A 15829-nucleotide genomic window follows, 5' to 3' on the forward strand; every position below is an offset into this window, starting at 1 on the left:
AGTGATTGCCTTTCCTTCATAAAGATTCTGAGGCCTTTTAAGATTTCCCCATGGGCTTATGCCAACACGAGGATGCTATGAGTTCCATTGAGACTTTAAGGGAAGAATGGATAGAATTTCCCTGGGTGGGAAATTACCTCAGACATGCCCTGTTGATATGGGAAGGTAAGCAGAAGACCTACCCATGGCATCCTCCCATCAGAATTTAACATGCCAGTGGACACCAGGCAGCATCCTGATGTTCTGGACAAAATTTCTGGAACCTCTCAGAGTAGAAAACATCCTTTCTTCACCCTGATGGAACACGGGAATTTTGAGACCGTAGAATCAAAGCTACACCCAGGTTTAATGTGCTGCGTGGAATACTGATGGATGACATAGGCTGCTTATTATAGCCTTAAAGACCTCAATAATGATCAGACCCAGTTGCTAATACATACCACACAGCAGGTTGTGCTGCTTGGGACATTAAAGTGAAAGCAGTCACTTATAATAGTTCAAATATTCCAATTCTGTCTGTACCAGTACATGATGAAAAACACAACACCTTTATCTGTCTTTTGAGTGAAATTGTCTGCGAATAGGCTAAAATGATTTTAGCCACCTAAATCAACATGGAACATCAATACCGCAAGTTAATCTTTACAAACTGCCTTCTGTAAATTACACCACTGCTCTGTCTTCGATAGAATTCGTGATAAATTAAGCACTTTCTAAGTATTTATGGCATGCTTCTCTGTGGTTCAGTTTATTGCCTTGCTTTCTGACACCTATAAAGCAAACAAAATATGTATGGTGAGGGGCACTCTATTCATGTTTTATTGGTTCCCAAACCAATGAGAGAGCCTCCCCCACTGTAGTTGCCTGTAATTTATTTTCTATCTGTTGGGAGCTGAGCATAATGTATCAAGATCACTTGTGTCCCTGCTCCCATTTCTGAAGAGCCAATACTTTATCCAAGTGAGGTGACAGGTAATGAGAGGAGGACATTCATAATGGAGAATAATGTGTCACATATTTCTCTCTGCAATAATACAATAAAAAAGATGTCCATATGCTGAAGTGCAAAGCAATAATGGACTGTGGTTCCTATCTACTGCCTACACATGGGTTCAGGAAATTTGTAAAAATTTTGAGTGAGAAAAGCAGCTTTGTATTTAAGGCCCTTATTAAAGGCCAATCTTGAATGGTGCATTACTTGGAGCAGTAGATAGATGGAAAATGAAAAAGATGGAAAATTGAACTCTATATCAGATCTAGCGGTAATCGGACAAATGAATTAGGAGCAAACAGTACAGAGGAGTTTGAAATAAAGACAGAAAATGCTGGAAGCACTCAGCATCTGTGGAAATAGAAAGAGAATTAACATGTTTGGTCAATGGCCTTTCATCAGAACTGGAAGATATTAAAGATGAACAGTCTTTAACCAAAATAGAACAAAAGGGTGGAAGAAATTCTGGGGACTGCCTGTGCGGAGTTTGCAAGTTCTCCCTGTGACCGCGTGGGTTTTCCCCGGGTGTTCCGGTTTCCTCCCACAGCCAAAGACTTGCAGGTGATAGGTAAATTGGCCATTGTAAATTGCCCTAGTGTAGGTAGATGTTTGGGAATATGGGATTACTGTAGGGTTAGTATAAATGGGTGGTTGTTGGTCGGCACAGACTCAGTGGGCCGTAGGGCCTGTTTCAGTGCTGTATCTCTAAATAAATAAAATAAAAATAAAAAATTGAAAGCAGTCTGTTAGAGGGTGGAGGGCAGGAGTGATTAGATGGCAAAAATAATGATGGTGCAAGGCAAAAGGGAGTGATAATGAGCCAAGTGAAGATACAAAGATGGGTCCTGAAAAGGCATAAATGGTTACAGCAGAGAAGGAGGGACGCATGGAAAATCTGTCACCGAGAAGACTCCAGTGGGGAGCTTACAGAGTTATTGGTGTACACAATGGGTGCAGTAGCCATCGCAGCAGTGGATGGGTCTGGAGGCACTCAACCTGCAGAACTAACTAACTACTTCAGGTAGCTGAAACCCTCTGTCTCCCATAGAGACACATAACACAATTGGCAGCAGCAGAGACAACTACCATTTTCTGAATTGATAACTTTCCCAAGATTCAGCATATCTTTGACAGTATATATGTTGCCAAGTGTATGCCTACTAAGTTGCTGTGACTCAGTTAGTAGCATTCTCACCTCTGAGTCATAAGGTTCTGGGATCAAGTCCCACTTCAGGGCTTGAGCACAAAAATCAAGACTGACCCTCCAGTGCAGTACTGGTCCCATCTGCCTGTGTGGGTGGATGTAAAAGATCCTATGGCACTATTTCAAAGAGGAGCATGGAAGTTATCTCTGAGAAATAAATAATGACCAGGACAACAATCAACCTCACAAAAACAGAATCTGGCCATCATCACATTGCTGTTTGTGGGCGGTTACTGTAGACAAATTACAACAGTGACTACACTTCAAAAGTGTTTCATTGGCTGTAAAGTCCTTTCAGATGTCTCGTGGTCATAGAAAGCACGAAAAATGCAAGTTTTACTTTTCATATCTAGCAAGGAGCATCAATCTGTTCAACAACATGCAAATAATCTGTGACTACTGCCAGTAAATAATGTAAGTCAGCCCGTGCTTCTTACAGTTATGCACGTGATTCATTTTGAGAGAATCAGCTTTTGGAAGCAGAGGGAATGATGAACAACTGGACCCTCATATATGGGCAATGTGGGGCATCAATGGCTCATTTCACCTCTGTACAATATGAAAACCCAGCAGAGACAGATACAACAATCCACATATGCAAAGCAAGGTCTTTGGTTTGCGTCCTCCCATCCACGAAAGATGATGGACATGCAGCAAACAATCCATTTAGGTGGGGTGTCTTCTCTTGGTGCACCTTTGCTGATGGCTGGGAAGGCCAATCCTTGAAAAGCAGGCTCTGCCACAGGTGCTGCATGTGACGCTGTGAATTGTTGTTGTTGATGTTGGTGCCTATTGCCAAGCAGCTGTAGCAACTGATCGTTGTGGTAGTGTAAACAGACATTCGGGGTGGGGCTATAGCTTTTCAATTGGCTATCAGCATATTCAGTTCCTTGAGTCTCTGTCAGTTCTCGCATTTCAGCTATACTAAGCTCAATGGCCTGCTCTTTTCTTGGATTCTTTTATATCCTTTCTTTGCAAATACCTATTTCATTCCCTTTGTTATACTCTCTTAATAGCCACTTTGTAATGAAGCTTTCCTCCGCGTGGGGGAAAACAAATTCTAACATCTTCCATTGATATTTCCCAGAGAAGTCTTTGGATTTATAGCAACATTCTACATAACAATTCCATGGACTGGAGTCTTACCACAGACTTTGAGCATAAAAATGTAGAAGGACAATGGTGCACATCAAACGTTATCAGCACCCGGCCACTGAAGACTGAGAGATTACTTCCTGAAGGCATCATCACCCAGTTCTTGAAGTGAGTTCTGCAAGTGGACACCGTGATTTTCTATCGCAGATACCCGTTTAGTTTCAGCTGAGACTGAGTGGTAATATTTCTCTCAAGGCGTGAGTCTCCCAAAGTTTGTCCCCATATGTTTTGTTGGCTTTAATGTTGGATGACATTTTATCTGCACAATAAAACAATGAGAGACTGCAAAAATATTAAAGGAAAATTAATTTTATTCAGTGGTTTAATGCACATGTTTGAATCCAAGCAGTGCATGTGCTTAATGTGTTTCTCTTTTGTATTTTTTCTTCTATTTAAGTTTTGTACATGCACTGCACTCCACGTGCTCCAATAGGTGTCAGCCTTGGCTCAGTTCATAGCACATTCACCTCTGAGTCTGAAAGGTTGTGGGTTTCAGTCTCATCTCCAGAGACTTGACTGCATAATTCTAAGCTGATATACCACTGAGGCAGTGCTGCACTGTCGGAGATGCCGTCTTTCGGATGACGTTAAACTGTGGCCCCGTCTGCCCCCTCAAGTGGAGGTGAAAAATCCTATTTCACTATTCGAAGAAGAGTAGGGGAACTCCCCTGCTGTGCCGGCCAATATATATCCCTCAAACAATAGCCAAAACAGATTATCTGGTCGTTATCTCATTGCTCTTTCTGGAACCTTGCTGGGTGCAAATTGGATGCTGCATTTCCGACACTACAACTGTGTCTGTACATGATTTAACTAAAACTGAGGCTCTTATTCATAAGAGCATCGTCTTTCCCGCACAACTGTCTATAAGGTAGACCTTAACACCATATCACAGGTAGTATACCTCAGTGTTTGGCATGACTGGAGAATTATCCTAATTATGCATAAAATAATCTGATGGGGGAACATTGGAAGACCACCTCCTTGTTAAAACTATGCATTTATTGAATATAGTTTATCCTTCCCCCTATCCTTATTTACAGTGTAACTAATCTGCAATATCAGTATTGTTGATCAGCTGAAGTCTGAAGGTTATCTGCTTTAGAGATTACGCTTGCACTTGTGTGGGATACTGCTGCATGTATTACCCATGTGCATATAGAAATTTTTCATGTATATCGAGGATTATGAACTGTCAAAGACTCATTCATTACTGAATCGATTTTTCTTCAATGGTAAGGGGGAGGGGTGCTCATTATAATTATAAGGCAGCAATCACAGTCCATTTTCTGCAGTGCCTGCTACAATGACGCAATTACTTTTCTCGTGAACCTGTGCATCACCACCTGAATCTTAGCATCTGTTCCTGTCTTGTGCAATATTGATGCAAATGGGTGACACCCGTCTAGGACAGGAGAATTAAATTCAAGCCTTCAAAGGCAGCTGCAATACTAAAGCAGCATTCTTTCCCAATCTTCACTTGTATTTGTGTGAGGATGGTAATAAGCTTTTCAGAAACAAAAAGATACTTCAACAATAGAGGGCAAGGGAAAGAAATGCATCAGGTGTTCCAACCAACAAAGCAAAGTAGCCCCACAACAGTTACATTTCGCTTAGGCCTTTTAATTTTTTTCATGTCCTCTCATCAGCTAATGTGCTTTTGATTTGAAATAACATTTTCAGGGTGAAAGGAAATGATTAATTATGCACCAGTGCAATTATGGGATATTTGTGCTCTTTGCCAAAAAGCAGTGTGTTCCTCTTGCCCCTTGGTTCAACAGTGCACAGAGCTTTGTATGAAACGACAGTGTAGAGGGAAAATTAGGCCATCGCTGTGGGGGCTTCTGTCAGCCTGCAAGTATAGAGCAGTTGCAATGACCTGGAAGTTTTTTAAAAATTTTGTTGGTTTTAATATAATTAGCTCTTGGAATCGCAGATAAATTGCATATAGACCCTGTGAGGTAAGCTCCACACATTCTGAAAGTTGTTTTGGATTCTTGCTACTGATATTTGTCCCCAATGTGATTGAATCTACTTAACAACTATCTTGAGTTTTGGACTGCTTCTGTGCATAAGCATATAACACCTGTCCATGATTGGAGTTCATCCATGATGCCTACAGAGTGGGCACTGTCACAGCTCACACCTGGGCAATGGTCACTTGAGCAAGGTAGCAGGTGATATCTATGGAGCTTTAATGCAACAAGGAGTTAACACCTTCGGGAGTGAAGATCGGATGGGGCAGTTTGGTCGGAAATAAAAATGAACTGATTTTATTAAATTTGCTTAGGTTTTTTTTTGCCTTATTTGAGTTATCCAGACGAAGATTTTCTCGACTCTGTACACAAGATACCTCAGGCAAGAAATGGGCTGAAATCTTGTTCACTGTAACTTGCCGGAGGAGGCTAATAGCTGTGGCTCAATGGGTAGCACAACTGCCTCTGAATCAGAAGAGATGTGGGCTCAGGCCCTGCTCTAGAGACTTGAGCACAATATCTATGCTGACACTCCAATGCACAGGGAGTGCTGTCGTATTGAGGGTGCTGCTTTTCAGAAGGGTTGTCACATGAGCCCTGTCTCCGTGAAAGATGCCATGGCAATATTTCAAGAAAGAGCAGGGCAGTTCTCACCATTTTCCAGTCCTTTCATGAAGTGCCTGTTTTCTGCTAGGGACCCTCCCAGTTTCAACCTCACTCCCGCTGTTCTTTGAACAGTGCCATGGGACCTATTGTGCCCACATGAGAGGGCAGACGGTACCTCAGTTTAATGTTTCATCCGAAAGACCACAACTCTGACAGTGCAGCACTCCCTCAGTACTGCACTGGAGCGCCAGCCTGGAATTTGTGCTCATCTCTGGAGTGAGGCTTGAACCCACAAACCTCAGAGCCGAGAGTGCTACCACTGAGCCACAGCTGGCGCCTATCAAGTATAATGGCAGGACCCTATGCCCCAATGACCATTATAAAGGCCACAGTACAATGGCCAAATTTGTTTGTATGTAAAACAAAGTGGTACATTTGCATTACAAGGTGCAGTCATTTTTTTCACGGAAGGTTCTAGAATTGGCGTTGGAACATCTTATTTTCAACTGCTATGCTTTGAGGGGGAAAGGCATTAGCAAGCTCACCCGATAAACACTTGAAAATGTGATTCATTGATGGATCCTTTGGGGATAAGAACCCATTTGTTTGCCAAGATCTGCTAGCTTTGCTAGAATTAACGCAGGTTAAATGAAGGTGTTGAACAAGATGTATAACTTTGAGGTATTCTAAATCAATTTTCTTTTTAAGAAAATATAAGAACAGTAGTTCCATAAATATCCAAGGTTGTAAAAAAAAAAAGGTGTGAATTTTACCCTTTTCAGGTCCAAATGACTCTCATTCCATTTTTATTAAGGCACTGCACACTTTTAACCATGGAAGGAAATCTTTTTTTGTGCATCCTGCAATCCCGATCATGATGGCAATTTCTCTCTACTTCACAGCTGATTGCTGGCCAAGACAAACAGCCATGATTTAATCTCAAATGTTCTGCTGATCTATCATCTAGGAGTTCAAAGGACTTGCTGGGCAGGGGAATATTATAAAATTGCTTGTTTTCCCTTTTTTAAAAGCAGCAATATGCCTCATGTTATTCTGACAGTTTATTCTCAGTTCCATGTGTGTTTTCATTTTCTCTGGAAAAAGGAAGGCTGAGGGGTGACCTAATAAAGGTCGTTAAAATTATAAAGAGCTTTGTGGAGTAGAGGTAGAGATGTTTCCAGTTGTGGGGGAGATGAAAATTAAGGGATGTAAAGATAACAAAATCAGTCATAAATCCATAAACAAATTCAGGAGAAGATTCTTTACCCAGAGTATGGTAAGAATGTGGAACTTACGCCCAGAAAAAATCGTTGAGGTGAATAGCAGAAGATGCATTTAAGGGTAAGCTAGAGAAAGGAACATGGAAGGATACTTCAAAAGGGTATGATAAAGTAAGTAGAGTGGGAGGGACACTTTTGTGGAGCATAAACCAATACCTGGTTGTGCAAAATGGTCTGTTTCATTGCTATAAGTTCTATGAAATGTAACTTCAGCAGCTCCATTGTGTTACCATTTCTGTTCAAGATGCGAATCTCACCTTGCAGTTGCTTTGCTCTTTCTCTTGCGCCTGTCCTAACCAAGAATTGCTATTTGGAAACCAGTCATTGAGAAATAAGCAGAATTATCTCCACTTTGTGTCCCTTACTTGGGGTACCGCAGCTTAGCAGCTCCCTATGACAACACAGCTAAGATTTGTAACTGTGTATGTGTCATGTATTACAGTTCATGAATTTGCATTCTTACATTTCATGGCCTAAAGCTCTAAGCTACTGCATCAACACACCAGCCCGTCTCTGAATTTTAAAGAAGCTTTTGAGCTCAATGAATTCCCTGCTTAAACCTCTCCACCCCCTACTTCTCTCTCCTCCTTTAAGATGCTCCTTAAAATCTATCCCTTTTGGTCATGCGTTCTAATATCTCCTTATGTATCTGTGTCAAAGTTGGTGAAGGGCCTTGGGATGTTTTACGACGTTAACAGGGCTATATAAATGCAAGTTGTTGTTGTACCTTGTGCTACTGAATGAAAATGGCTATCTTTGCCCCGACTGTGGCTTACTATGGAGAGCGTGGAATTAACTCTTCCATTTAACGTTAGCTGTGCTGGATGATTTTCAGTCCCAACATTACTGTTTACACAATTACAGAGCCGTTTAGAAGTGCATGTTTGGACTGACCAGCCATTACAAGAGTTCAACAAGTTATATCGGAGATATTCTATGAGATAGCAAGGGGATCGAGAATGCAGGCAGTGGTGTGAATGTGGAATTTGCTACCACATGAAACAGTTGAAGCAAAAGCATAGATGCCTTTAAGGAGAAGCTGAATAAGTACACGACGGAGAGAGAAATATGCAAAGATGGTTAAGTGAAGTCAAATGGGATGAGGCTTGTGTGAAGAACAAACACCGGAACACACTAGTGGGGCTGAATGGCCTGTTGTTGTGCTGTACATCCTATGTAAAAGTTTCGTACTCCCTGAAATAGGCTGAAAAGCCCAAATAGTTTCATGTTTGCTTGTGATAGATGGGTATGCGCACAGGCATTCAGCGAAAGCTACAAAGGATAGTGAAGCAACAGATGGAGAATACTAAAGCTTGATTGAAAACCACTCCTACCTCCTTTCCAGAGAGTGAGACGACTCGCTGTACATCAGTAATAGAATGGTGCTGCTGCAGACTGGTTCCCTGACCTGGTCCAAGCTCCTGACTGACATTGAAGCACCTTATTACAACTGACGTCACCAGGTCAGAAAATAGCTGGTTTCCACTTTGTTGTTGACAGCAACCTAGGGCAGGAATTTGTCCTTTGGATTAGGACTCTGATGTTGGGGTCAAGTGGGGGTTACGACCCACACTGTTTGGGAAGCAATCACCTGGCAATGACTTTCCCCGAATTGACCAATTAGTTGCCAGAGGATGGACTCACTGTCCAAGTAAGGATGGCTCTCAAAGCCAATAGGAGGCCCTCCAGTTCGGAAGGAACAGAGCAGGCTGCAGTTGAGGGTAAGAGAGAGAGAGGGTGCCTCCATTTTGAGCTGCCCTCTCTGCACATTTTAAAAGTTTTAAATTTAAAAAATGGCCACAGCTGCTGGGCCATCATCCTGGAGGGGGTCCCTTCACATGGCAGCAGCTGTGGCCATGTAGGCGGGGAGGACCTCAAAGCCAGCCTAGACCTCGATGCCTTGGGGGGCCCACAGGCCAACTGGAAAATTTTAGTCAGCCTCTGACAATTGGGCTCAATAGGCCATTAAACTACCTCAACTAGCTACCTGCCGCTGACTGAAAATAGCCTGGGCTGGGATCGTGCCAGCAAACCGGCTTGCCGGCCCAAGGTGCGGGGCTCCGCCCCCGCCTGCCTCGGTACTCGCCTCCCTCCTGCCCCTTACTTCAGCGCTGCTTTTATATGATGTTACCCCACACCTTCACCGCAATGCTTTTCTTCCCCCTTTAAGTAAATTGGGCACTTTATGAAGTCATGCTATTTAAGTCTTCAATTGAAATTCATGTGAAGTTTGTGCCTACTTTAAAACTACATTTACAGCCATGGATAAAATGTTTAGAGGAAACTCCAAATATATTATCTGAACAGGGCGACAGTTTCTGGTTGCAAAAATGTATGGGCAGACTATAACTGAGGTTGAAAAGCTGGGATTTATTTTATTGGGACCAAAATATTAACTCATTTATAGAAAACTAGAAAAAGAGAATTAGTAACCTAGTAATATCTCCTACACTTAATAATTTCCTTGCAAAGTGATGAGTGGTTACAAAAAATGATTTATTCCTGCTGTTTTTAATGCTCCCAAACCAACTTGTCAGTGTTGGTTTCAATTGTTGTGTTTCACAAGGAGAGTGCCTTTTTGCACTGTAATTTAGTTATGTTCTGGGTGAGGAGATGGGTGCAGTGAAAAGCTTAGAATATTTGGACTTCCAGTCATTTACTGAGGTCAAAAAGATTTACAGGCTTCAGCGCCATTCAACATGCAGGAAAAAATGGAACGATACCCACGCATGCATCAAGTTGGAGGGATTGCATGGGATTACTTGCACATGTGGAACATCATTGGGATTTAGCACAATTTATTTTCCATACTTTGGTGTGTTAAGTCACAAAGATTTTCATTTCCAGCTTGAGTAAGCAAGCCTTGGAGAATCAAATTATTTTGTTGACTTTTGTAGTCTAGTCAGCACTGCTGCAACTTTGCTCCATAAGAATTGGAGGATCTGATCAGTTGTGTTATAAGTTCAGAAGGTATTTCACACAGACTCTTTTTTGCAAACTATTATAGTCATTAAAAAACAGAAAGACTTACATTTATATAGTGCCTTTCATGACCACCGGATGTCTCAAAGCACTTTACTGCCAATGAAGTCCATTTTAAATTGTAGCGTTGTCAGGAGTCAAGCTGTGAGGATTTAACCCCTCACTCACAATGAGATCGGACGTGACAAAAGTGCAGTCGTGAATCTACTTATTGAGACCAAGCCAGAAAAAGTTTATTAAGTTTGCAAATTAAAGCAATAAACTTGGGCAGCAATTTACAGTTTGATGTAGATTATACGACCTGGATGGAAGACCACATGTTTTCTCTTGCAGCTTTGGTCTTTTGTCTTCAAGCTTCTCTCTCTCTCACTATCTCTCTCTTTCTCATCTTATTGTTTTCTTGTTCTTCACTGCCATGCAGACCCGACTGGGAGGGTCTCCTTTAACCTGGCTGTTATCCAATTAACCCCTCCCTGTTGCCGAGCATGTACGTCCCCGTGGCTATCATGTACTGTGCATGCTTTTCTTGACCAATCAACTATTTATTGATGTGGCTGTTAGCAACTTTACAAAATTACATAATGACCTTCATATACGCCACTGTCTTATTTTCTCCTAAACTCAAGTTTCCTACATCCCTCAGTTTCTTCTCAACTTGAGAGAAACACCTGCATTCCTGCTTTTAGCTTACATAGACGTCTCAGGTTTTTCAAGGACGTTAGCTTCAGCTGCAGTGAGCTTGTTACAGCTTGACGTAATTTCCCACAGTCCCTCTGCCTTGGCATCCTTTATTTTATGTCATACCTACTATACTATACCACAACAGTTCCTTAGGAGGATTAAATGGTAAATAATCTTCCAGTAGTCACTATTGTAATGCAGGAAATGCGGCAGCCAAAATGGGCACAGCAAACTCCCACAACCAGCAATGTGATAATGACCAGATAATCTGTTTTCTGTGATGTTGATTGAGTGTTAAATATTGGCCATTTGCAGCACAGAAGGAGGTCAATCGGCCCATCAAGTCTTTGTGTTTTACAGATTGATGATATTCTTTCTCTGATAGCTGTTATGGGCCCCAATTAAAGTTAATTTTGCTGCTTTAAACCAGGAGCTACTCAGAAGTGCCTCCAAGACACCGGCACAAAGTTATCTCACTTCCAGATCTACTGAGGGGCTGTCTCACTGTTGCTGAGATGATTGTGACTAAATTAATACCATATCTGTTTGTTGGGGATTGCTGGGGAAAGGAAGTAGCATACGCATTGTTTAAGGCAGTGATTCAATATCCATTGGTCAGGAACTTGCTGCAGCAACCCTATTGGCAATGATCATAATCATGTTGTCCACCCAAATCCTCCAGTGTCGATCCAAAGCCAGCGCTTGCTGGAAACCTTATTGGGCTGGAATTTACTGATGAAATATCAGCATGTTAAAGGCGCACACCGAAATTAGTGTGATGATTTGTAAATTATAGTCATGGGCCTGAATTTTATCAGCGCGCTTTGAAGTCAGTGGTCTTCAGGCGCGGATACGCCGTCGCTGAGCCCCCACAATATTTTGCGCGGGGGCTCATTTAAATGGAGGGGGCGGAGCAGCCTACCCCGATGAGTTAGACGGAGCGACCTCTCCATTCAGGCAATGGCGCCACTGTATAGGCATGGCGCCATTTTTAAAGGGCTTCAAGCCCTTAGAAGAATGATGATTTTTTTAAAGGGAATGAAAGTGTGAAATTAAAGTTATACATTAAATAAGATCTTCACTCCCCTTACCCACACCCCCAAGAAATAATCTATTCATTAATCGCCCAATAGCCCCCCCAAAAAAAACTTTGATGCAGATCCCGACCTTCCTCCCCGACCTTTAATAAATTTAACCCTCAACCCCTTCCCACCATCCCCCCCCCCACCAATCCAAAGAGTTTTCCCCGCTTCCCCCCCCCCCCCCCCCGCCCACCCCAGATCTGAAAATTTCACTCCTCCCTCCTCCCCACCAGTGTCACGCCGCTGAACTCCGAATGGCGTTTTAAAGGCATGGGACTTGTAGCCGACGGCCGTACGATTGGTGTGGGACGGCTGACTGGACAAGGTAAGTTGTAAAATGCACCGCGCCCGTCTCTGCATCAGGGGTCGGGGTGGGCCTCTCCCAGAAGAATTTTCCTGGCCCACCCGCCATGTCCCCCGACGCCAGAGGCCTCATAAAATTCAGCCCATAGAGTCATTATGGCACAGAAGGAGACTATTCAGCCCATCGAGTCCATGCTGGCTTTCCGCGGAGCAATCCAGTCACTCCCATCCATTCCCCCTCTCTATCCCCGTAGCCCTGAAGTTTATTTCCCTCAAGTGTCCATGCAATTTCCTTTTGAAATCATTGATCATCTCTGCTTCTGCCACTCTCATAGGCAACGAGTTTCAAGTCGTTACCATTCGTTTTATGATCAGGTGAGGAGGGGTCGAAGGGCTCCCCTCATTTCCCTCCTGGTTTGATTGCAAAGGTTTGTTTCTTATTTAAAGTGGATATGCTTGCCAATTCAGTAAGGATTTAACTATTTACATGCTATGATCATGAAAAGAACCGATTAGACAGGTTTTCTTGAGTTTAACAAAGAGGTTAGCTTTATTGCACTTAAACCGATCTAAGTAAAATAATAAACTGTGCTCCAACTTTCACATACACACACAAATAGGTTATAGAGTGGGAAAAGATAGATTGGCTGGATTAAAGTCTGGACCAATAAAAAGGGTGTACAGTCTGTGGAGGTTGGTGACTCGGCTGGCTTCAGGCTGAATTCGGTGGTCCTGAGGCTTTTGGTTTGCAGATTTGGACAGCTGATTGAGTGGTTCTCCTGGAAACCTTGTTGCAGATTATTTCCTTTATGGGGTCTCTGTCTGCAGCAGTGATAGGCCTAGGTGGTTACGGCCAGCAGGCAGTGTTCAAAGCTTGTAAGGTGGACTGAAGAAAGAGAGAGAAGGAGGAGGGACCCCACATGGGTCTTCTCTTGCCTGTGTCTAGTTGCTTGTCTCCATTGCTGCAGAGAAAACACCAGCTTAAGCAAACCGATGGTGGGCCTGTCACATGACCATCATCCAGTGATTCAACATGATGATTACCAGTGTGTATTCCCTTTTGCAACTTAATCAGCCCATGACTAGGAATTCCCTCTCTCAACCGGGGTCCCATTGTTCAAGTGATGAGGTTTGAGTGGTTTGTCTCTACCAGTTTAATGTCCCAAGTGATGGCCTTAATATCCTGCTAATGGAACCAGGATAGGTAATTCACTCAGATTCCCCAGAGCATTGTTCTTGAGGGAACTGTGCAGCCAATTTGTCGCCACCTTGATGCATTGGAATGTGGAGTGTAGTGGTGCAAATTTCGGTGGCCATCTTCGCTGCTAGATGAGTCACCTTTTATCTGTATCTTTTTCTTTTAAATTTAATTCAGTTTTCCAGTCGGTAGATTAAAAAAATCATCATTTGACATAGCACACTTTCATGACACTCACTATGTAAAAAATGTTCTCCCCCACTTTCCCCTTGCATCTGTTACCCAAAACCTTCAATCTGCACCACTAGTTCTTGTAGCATCAACTAATGGGAGCAGCTTTTCTTTGTCTTACATATCTAAAACTGTCGTGAGCTTATACACTTCCATCAGATCTCCCCTCAAACTCCTTTGCTTCAAGGAGAACAACCTAACCTGGTAGCTGAAATCCCTCATGTCTGGAACCATTCTGATAAATTTCCTCTGCACCCTCTTAAGGGCTGGAATTTTATCTTGTGGCAGTGGAGCTGCCCACCGGCAAAAAAGTCAGGATGAGCCCTTCTCTGCCAAGCCTGGAAGCCATGCAGTAATTTTACAAGGCACAGGCCCTTAAATGGCCTCGGTGGGGAATTCTGCCCCTCTGAGGCAGAAAGACCAGCCTACAAGAAACGTGGGTCAATCAGAGGGCCAGCAGCTTTTCAGTCCCAGCAGCGCCTCCGGGTGCGGTGGCCAATGCTGGGACTGCACTCAGCAAGAGAAGCAACAATGGAGGAGGCCCCTTGAAAGGTGAGTGGGGGTCAGGCCTCACCAGGGACAATCGGTTGCACCCCGGCGAGGGGATTGGTGGTCGGACTGTAGGGCAGATGGGTTTTTTCAGGGGAAGTAGCCCGAGCCACTTGGGGGACCCTCCGTGGGGCACAGGCTGCCCGATCAGGAGGGTACCCCCCAGCCTACAAGGAGGATGCCAAGTATTACTGGGCAGCCTTCTCAGATGCTGAAGTGCCCGTCCACTGCTCATAATATACCAGCGATGGCAGAAGGAGGTCCTTAAGTGGCAATTAATGGGCCACTTAAGGGCTCCAATTGGCCTCGGGCAGGCCACCTCCGCCGCCACTGGTATAATAGCAGCGGGAATGTCAACCCCCCGCCTTCCAGCCCGCACCAGGCAGGGGGGGGCGGAAGAGGGTGGGTGTAAAGTTCCAGCCAAGGACCCTCACATCCTTCATAAAGTGTGGTGACCAGAACTGTATGCAATACTCCAGCTGTGGCCAAACGGAGCTTTAAAAGGTTAAGCATAACTTCACTGCTTTTGTACTCAATACCTCTATTTATAAAGTGCAAGATCCCTTATGCTTTACTCACCACTCTCTCAATATGTCCTGCCGCCTTCAAAGATCTGTGCACATGAATCCCCATGTTCATCTGTTCCTGCAAAATCTTGAGAACTGTGCCTTAATTCTGTATGGCCTCTCCCTGTCCCTTCTGTTGCAAATTGCTGGATGTTTTGTGCTGCTCTTCCTTTAACCTCACGGAAATGGGAGCTTACTCTTGACCACTTTGTAAGTGTCAATAAATTTGCTGCAGTTGCGCTGTAAATATGAATTAATCTTGCCACATAAAGTCAGGGCTGGTAATTCATGATATAAGGGGCCTTTTGATGACGAGATTACATTCCTGAAATGTGTCTCACTTCAGAGGGAACAACTGAAACTCCTATGGGTTCTATATCCTAGAAGTTTCTTAAAGGTTTTTTTCTTACTTTTCCTTTCAGTCTTTTTTTCTCTCTCTTAACCCAGTCCTTCTTTCCATCTCTTTATCTCTATTTCTGTTCTGTTTTGACTCTAATTCACCCTATTCTCATTTGCTATCTTTAAATTTAATTGGCTAAGGGGATGGACTATTGGTCCCATTGTTCACTATCAACTCTCATTTCCTGCAATTTGTGACACAAAATTAATTAGAGCTAAAGGATGAGGAAAATATCGATCTCACAGTGCTTACCGTGAGATGTCCCTCTCTAGGAAAGTCAGGCAAAAATCTTTTGTTTTAGGGTTTCGAAAGTGGTTCCCGTGGAGCAGCGCAAATGGCCCAGGAAATTCTGGCGTGGTGCAAGTGAAGGCAGAAGTCATTTGTGCCATAGTTTCATGGAACGTCTATGTCAGAATAATGCCATACACCATAAATGTCTCGAGGCGCAAGTTTTCAGGAGATTTGGGGCACTGTGACCTCCTCGTGACCCATATCATACTTTTCCCTGCAATCTGTGTTAACATCAAGGAGAACTTTGCACCATGGATATGGCTCTTTAAAGGCATTGTGGTGAGTCAGAAGTCCACACACGCCTCTGTCTCTTAATGTTGATCTAAAACGTTGT

General features: G+C 43.3%; 1 protein-coding gene across 9 annotated transcripts in view; it reads left to right on the forward strand.

Annotated features, from left to right (window-relative positions):
• The window catches only part of ccser1 (coiled-coil serine-rich protein 1), a 1304709-nt gene that overhangs the window by 882705 nt on the left and 406175 nt on the right, over positions 1-15829 (forward strand). Inside the window, exon 10 of one of the 9 annotated variants that reach the window (XM_068045946.1) lies at positions 3283-3619. The exons of 6 other annotated variants lie outside the window; for them this stretch is intronic. In XM_068045946.1, coding sequence (XP_067902047.1) covers positions 3283-3462 — 180 coding nt within the window. In that variant the 3' untranslated portion in view covers positions 3463-3619. Of the gene's footprint in view, positions 1-3282; positions 3620-15829 lie in introns of those variants that run through there. 2 more of the 9 variants (XM_068045936.1, XM_068045955.1) reach the window with 2 other exon arrangements.

This window comes from Heterodontus francisci, chromosome 1, assembly GCF_036365525.1.
Source record: "Heterodontus francisci isolate sHetFra1 chromosome 1, sHetFra1.hap1, whole genome shotgun sequence".
In the NCBI taxonomy this organism is placed as follows: domain Eukaryota; kingdom Metazoa; phylum Chordata; class Chondrichthyes; order Heterodontiformes; family Heterodontidae; genus Heterodontus; species Heterodontus francisci.